A 6,486-nucleotide genomic window follows, 5' to 3' on the forward strand; every position below is an offset into this window, starting at 1 on the left:
ACCCCAAAATCTTTTTAGGGGCGGTGTCCAAACCCCCCAAAATCTCCATGGGGGGTGCGTGGGTGAAACTCTGGGGGGAGGAAAAAAACCCCCTTTTTACAAACCCTCCAAAAGGGGCGAGAAAAGACCAAAAATAAAAGGTACAAAACTCCCCCCCCGGGGGCCCCTTTTCCTTCCCAGATTTGGGGTTTTTGGGGGGGTTTTTTGGGGGGTGTTTTTTGGGGGTGGTTTTCGGGGGGTCTCCCCTAGAAGATCCTCTTCCTCTTGAGGTGGGAGTCGGCGTAGTGGCCCCCCAGCCCCTGGGAATGTTGTCCCACGTAACAACCCTCGGGACTCGGCTCCGGCGACGGCAGAAGGTGGGAAAAGGGGCGTTTGTGCCCCCCCGGGGCCACCTGGGAGGGAACATCCCAAAGGGAACAGTGAGCTGATCAATGACATTAATAACAGCGAGAAATCAATGGCTGCAATTACAATAAAGAACAATTAATGGACACGGATACAACTGAAAGGAATGAAATTCTGTTACCGACATTTTGCCTCTCAAAATTTTATTAAAATGTTGTTATGAAAATTTTGTTTGCTAAAATTTTGCTACTAAAATTTTGCTGCTAAAATTTTTATTAAAATTTTGCCGTTAAAAATTTTGTTAAAATTCCATTAATTTTTAAACTATTAATATTTAATAATTAATTATGTCGTTCAAATTTTTGTTAAAATTTTGCCACTAAAATTTTTGTCTTGCTATTAAAATCTTGTTGTTAAAATTTTATTAGAATTTTGATATCAAAATTGTTTATTAGAATTTTGTTTATTAAAATTTTGTTGTCAAAATTTTGTTCGTTAAAATTCTGACATTTAAAGTTTTATTAAAATTTTGATATTAAAACTTCATTATCAACATTCTGTGCATGAAATTTTGTTCATGAAAATTTTGTTATTAAAATTTCGTTACTGAAATTTCATTATTGAAATTTTATTAAAAATTTTGTTATTAAAGCTTCATTAATAAAATTCTTGGTTATTAAAATTTTTGTTATTGAATTTATTTTGTTATTAAAATTTCAGGGGTGACCCATTCCCGCCCCTTTCCCCCCAAAATATCCCACCCCTTTAAAGGGGGGAAACCCCCCCTCCAACCCTTTTTTTGGGGCTGTTTTGGGGGTTTTGGTACCTTGGGGTGGGGGGTGGAGGGTCCCAAGGGCAGGACGGGCTCCGGGGAATTCGGGGGGATCCCGAGGGGCTGGAGGGAAAAATGGGATAAATGAGGGAAAAACGGGAGAAATGAGGGGAAAAGGGGAAAAATGAGGGAAAAGGGGATAAATGAGGGGAAAAGGGGATAAATGAGGGGAAAAATGGGAGAAATGGGGGGAAAAGGGGAAAAATGAGGGAAAAACGGGAAAAATGAGGGGAAAATGGGAAAAATGAGGGGAAAACGGGAGAAATGAGGGGAAAAGGGGATAAATGAGGGGGAAAATTGGATAAATGAGGGGGAAAGGGGAAAATGGAAGGAAATGGAGAAAAAAACGGGATAAATGATGGGAAAGGGGGATAAATGAGGGAAAAATGGGATAAATGAGAGGAAAATGGGATAAATGAGGGGAAAAATGGGAAAAATGAGGGGAAAAATGGGAGAAATGAGGGGAAAAATGGGAGAAATGAGGGAAAAGGGGATAAATGGGGGAAAAGGGGATAAATGAGGGGAAAAGGGGATAAATGAAGGGAAAGGGGATAAATGCAGGGAAAGGGGGGTGGGGGTCCCCCCAAACTGGGGTCTCACCTTGCTGAGGTGGCTCTGCTTGAGCCCGGCCTGGATCCCGCTGGAGAAGCAGGAACTGGGGGAGCCCGAGAAAAAGGGGGGCAGGGGGGGCCCCAAAACCCCCCTGTCAAAGCCAGGGGAGGGGGACGAGACCTAAAAAGGGAGCAGAGCCCTGAGATCAACCCAAAAAAGGGGGAAAATCCCCAAATCCCCCCGGAAATCCCCCCAAAAAGGGGGAAAATCCCCAAATCCCCCCGGAAATCCCCCCAAAAAAGGGGGAAAATCCCCAAATCCCCCCTGAAATCCCCCTCAAAAATAAGGAGGAGCCCCAAAATCCCCCCCAAAAATGGGGGAGACCCCAAAAGGTTTTTTTTACCTTGTTCCTGCTGGGCCCGAAGCCCCCCAGGAGGGGCCCGGAGGGGTCTCGGGGTTGGGGGAAAATCCTGGAGCCCAAATCCTGCTGGGGAAAAACAGGGGGAGGTTCAAAGGTGGAATTCCCAAATTCCCAGAAAAAATCCCACCCAGCAGCTGGAATTCCAAGGCCCCAGGAAAAGCAGGGAGTCTCCCAAAACTAAAACCCCCACAAAATCCCAGTTTCCACCCCAAAATTCCCAACCCACCACCTGGAAGTCCAAAGCCCCATAAGGGGGTGTCCCAAGTCTGAACTCTCCCCCCCCAAAAATCCTGGATTTCACCCCAAAATCCCACCCAGCAGCTGGAAACCCAAAGTCCCAGGAAAAGCAGGGAGTTCAGGGAGTCTCCCAAATCCAACCCCCTCCCAAAATCCCCGGATTTCCCCCCGAATTCCCGACCCACCGGCTGGAAGTCGAATCCGAAGGCGTCTCCGGAGGGGGGGGGGCAGCAGGGGGGGGGCGCTGGAGGGGATCCGGGGGGGGGGCGGGGGGCCCCCCCAGGGCACTGGGTTTGCCCTGGAACCCTTTGGAAGCGGCTCCTGGAAAAGGCAGGAGGGTCGGGAAGGGAAGGAATGATCCCAAAAAAGGCCCTTTCCCAGTTTCCCTCACCTGGGCCGGGCAGGAGGGTCAGGAATAGGGGGTAAGGGAAGGAATGATCCCAAAAAAGGCCCTTTCCCAGCTCCAACCTCACCTGGGCCGGGCAGGAGGGTCAGGAATAGGGGGAAAGGGAAGGAATGATCCCAAAAAAGGCCCTTTCCCAGTTTCCCTCACCTGGGCCGGGCAGGAGGCTCCGCAGGTTCAGGAAGGGGTTCAGGGGCAGCTGGAATTCCTTGGGGGGGGCCCCCCCAGCGGGGACACCTGGGGGACGGGGGGGGTTGGGGGGTTCAAGGGGGGTTTGGGGGGTCCCGGAGTTGGGAGTCCCATCCCAATGTCCCCATCCCAGATTTCAGGGTCCCCATCCCACATTTTGAAGTGTTCCCATCCCCTATCCCAGGGTGTTCCCATCCCAGACTTCAGGGTGTTCCCATCCCATATTTTGGAATGTTTCCATCCCGTATCCCCAGGTGTCCCCATCCCATATTTTGGGGTGTTCCCATATTCCCAGTTGTCCCCATCCCGTATCCCGGGGCTCTCCTCACCTCTCCCTGCTTGGATTTGGGAACGGCTCCGACGTGTCCCAGCCCGGGGGGGGGCTCCCAGGGGGGTCCCGGATGATCCCGATCCCGATCCCAGTTTGTCCCGCTCCGCCCCCACCTGGGCCAGGAACGACGCCAGGGCCACATTCCCGGTGGGAATCCCGGGGGGATTTGCCGTGTCCCTGCGCCAGGTCCCCCGGCAAGGGCCCTCCTGGAGGCACAGGGAGAAGGGGTTTGTCCTTGGAAAAGGGTTTTCCTTGGAAAAGGGACCGCGGATCCCACCCGGGAGTGAATCCCGGGGGCGGCAGGAGGAGGGAATTCCCGGGAAAAATGGTGTTTTTTTGTGGGAAAAAGGAATTCCTTCCCCCCCCTCCCCTAAAAAAAAAAATTTCCCCCCAAAGATTCCAAAGGAATTCCCAAATAAAAAAAAATTTCCAAAAAATTCCCAAAGATTTCAAAGGAATTTCTGAAAAAAAAACCCCAACCCCAAACTTTTCAGGGTTCTGGGAGGAGGGAATTCCCAAAAAAATGCCCTTTGGGGGGTGCAGGAACAGGGAATCCCCCCCAAAAAAAGGAATAGGAATTCCCCCAGAAAAAAAGGGAATTCCCAAAAAAAAAACCCTTTTAGGGGTTGCAGGAAGAGAGAATTCCTCAAAAAAAACCACTTTGTGGGGGCTCAGGAAGAGGGAATTCCCAGGAAAAAGGTGGGAAAACCACCCAGAAAGAGGGAAAAAAATCCAAGTGGGAAGAGGTTTGAGGGGGGAAAAACAAGGAGAGGGATCCTTGGATCCTTTTCCCACCTGGAAAAGCTCATCCCAAACCCCCCCTGCTCCTCCCCCCCTCCAGAAAATCCCAGGAAAGGGGGAAAATTCCCTCAATCCCAGGGGAGATTCCCTGGGGGGGCTGGAATCCTGGGATTACCTGTGGGAATTCCGGGAATTACCTGCGGGAATGTCTCCCAGGAGCTTCCCGGGGGGCTGGGCCGGGGCCAGGCCCAGGGGGAGGGAGCCCAGCGGGGAATCTCCCAGAATTCCCGGCTTCTGGAAGCAGAAAAGGCGGGATAAGGTCGGGAAAAGCCGGATTATCCCACGGGAGATCCGTGGCGGAAAAAGGGCTGGGATTGGGAAAAGGGTTGGGGAGGGAAAAGGGTTTGGGTTTTTTTTCCTGCTGGATCCAATCCTGGAGCTGCAGGAACAGGGAAATCTGGAATTCCCCTGAAATTCCCAAAAATCCTTCTGGGAGAAAGGCCAGAAAAAAAACAGGGAAAAAACCAACAAAAGGCGGGAAAAACCCAGGAGGAAAAGGATTGGGAAGAGGCTTGGGAAAAGGTAGAAAAAACTTGGGAAGAGGTTTGGGAAAAGGTAGAAAAAACTTGGGAAGAGGTTTGGGAAGAGTGGGAAAAAGTTTGGGAAGGAGTTTGGGAAGAGTGGGAAAAGTTTTCGGAAGAGGTTTGGGAAGAGGTTTGGGAAAAGTGGGAAAAGGTTTGGGAAGAGATTTGGGAAGATTCAACCCTCCCTTTTCTCTCTGGGAAAAACCCCGGATTTGAGAATTCCTGGTGGGAATTCCCTGGGAACGGCCATGCAGGGCAGAAGGTGGGGAATTCCAGGTGGGAATTCCCTGGGAATGGTTGTGCAGGGCAGAAGGTGGGGAATTCCAGGTGGGAATTCCCTGGGAATGGTCGTGCAGGGCAGAAGGTGGGGAATTCCAGGTGGGAATTCCCTGGGAATGGCCGTGCAGGGCAGAAGGTGGGGAATTCCAGGTGGGAATTACCTGGGAATGGCCGTGCAGGGCCAGCTGGAGCAGCGCCGTGGGAAGGGCCGGGTTGGGCACCAGGGGCAGGGAAGGGGCAGCTCCCAGAATTCCTGCTGGGAAGAGACTCGGGAGGAAGTCTCTGGGTTGGGAATTCCCTCCCCGGGCAGTTTTCCCCCCCGGAATTCCCGGGAATCCCTTACCCTGCTTCCCGGGGTGCAGCAGGGCGGGCAGCAGGAGCTGCAGGGACGTGGGATTCCCGAGGCTCTGCAGGATCTGCAGGATGCTGGGCTCAGGAAGCAGCCCCTTCCCGCGGTTCAGGGCCTGGAAAAACGGGAAAAATCCCGGAACTACGGCCCTGGGAGCACAAAAACAGCAGGAGCCCAGGCCCAGATCCCCCCAGAAATCCCATGGTTCCCGAATTCCTTTGGTTCCTGAATTCCTGTGTCTCCCTAATTCCTTTGGTTCCCTCATTTCTTCAGTTCCCCAATTCCTGGGGTTCTCCAATCCCTGCACTTCCCTAATTCCAGCTGTTCCCCCATTCCTGTAGATCCCTCATTCCTCTGCTTCCCCAATCCCTCTGCTTCCCCCAATCCCTGTGGGTCCCCCAATCCCTGAGCTTCCTCAATTCCTGCACATCCTTAATTCCCAGACTCCCCCCATTCCCGCACTCCCTGAATTCCGACACTCCCTCAATTCCCGCAATTCCCTGGGCTCACCAATTCCCAGGAATTCCTCCCCACCGTGGCCTGGGCAGCGATGAGGGCAGCCAAGGGATGGGAGACCGACCATCCCCTAATTCCCATATTCCCTCAATTCCCACGCTCCATCCCCTTGACTCCCTCGATTCCTGCCATTCCCTGTGCTCCCCCCTTCCCAAGAATTCCCAGGAATTCCTGCCCACCATGGCCTGGGCAGCGATGAGGGCAGCCAGGGTGCTCCTGCCGGGGGGTCCCGGGGCGCAGAAGGAGACCCGGATGTGATTCCCGGCCAAGGGAATCCCGTCTGTGGCCTCCTGGACTCGCTCGGCCCATTCCGGGGACTCCAATTCCAGGACGGCAAAACCCTTCAGGGACCCGTCCTGCCCATAGGCCAGCTGGAAAACAGGGATTGGGATCAGGGCAGGGGGGGACTGAGGGGGAAAGGAGGGAGGGAGGAGGAGGAAAGGGGGGAAAGGGAGAGGAAAAGGGGGAGAGGGAAAATCCCTCTCTATCCCCGAACCCCTCCACGTGCCCAAATCCCCACCCCCAGTTCCCTCCCCTCTTCCCAAATCCAATTCCCTGCTCCCAAACCCCCTTTTCCCAACCTCCCAAACCCCTTTCTCCCTCTTCCCCTTTCCCCTTTCTCCCTCTTCCCAACCTCCCAAACCCCTTTTCCTCCTTTCCCACCCCATCCCCTCTTCCCATCCCCTTTCCCCTCTCCCCACCCCATT

The 6,486-nt window shown here is 53.0% G+C and overlaps 1 protein-coding gene across 1 annotated transcript; it reads right to left on the bottom strand.

The window, feature by feature from the left end:
* Positions 1-181: 181 nt before the first annotated feature.
* LOC113941175 (ribonucleoprotein PTB-binding 1-like) lies at positions 182-6,194 on the bottom strand (the record flags this gene model as incomplete). The annotated part of the gene is made up of 11 exons (XM_027632329.1): positions 182-392; positions 1,172-1,240; positions 1,778-1,909; positions 2,133-2,213; positions 2,573-2,708; positions 2,941-3,027; positions 3,309-3,516; positions 4,249-4,345; positions 5,076-5,167; positions 5,258-5,378; positions 5,959-6,194. Coding segments are annotated over 11 exons (1,406 nt in total), but the record flags the coding sequence as incomplete, so codon positions are not given.
* Positions 6,195-6,486: the final 292 nt, after the last annotated feature.

This window comes from Corapipo altera, unplaced genomic scaffold, assembly GCF_003945725.1.
Source record: "Corapipo altera isolate COAL_440 unplaced genomic scaffold, ASM394572v1 130639, whole genome shotgun sequence".
Classification (NCBI taxonomy): domain Eukaryota; kingdom Metazoa; phylum Chordata; class Aves; order Passeriformes; family Pipridae; genus Corapipo; species Corapipo altera.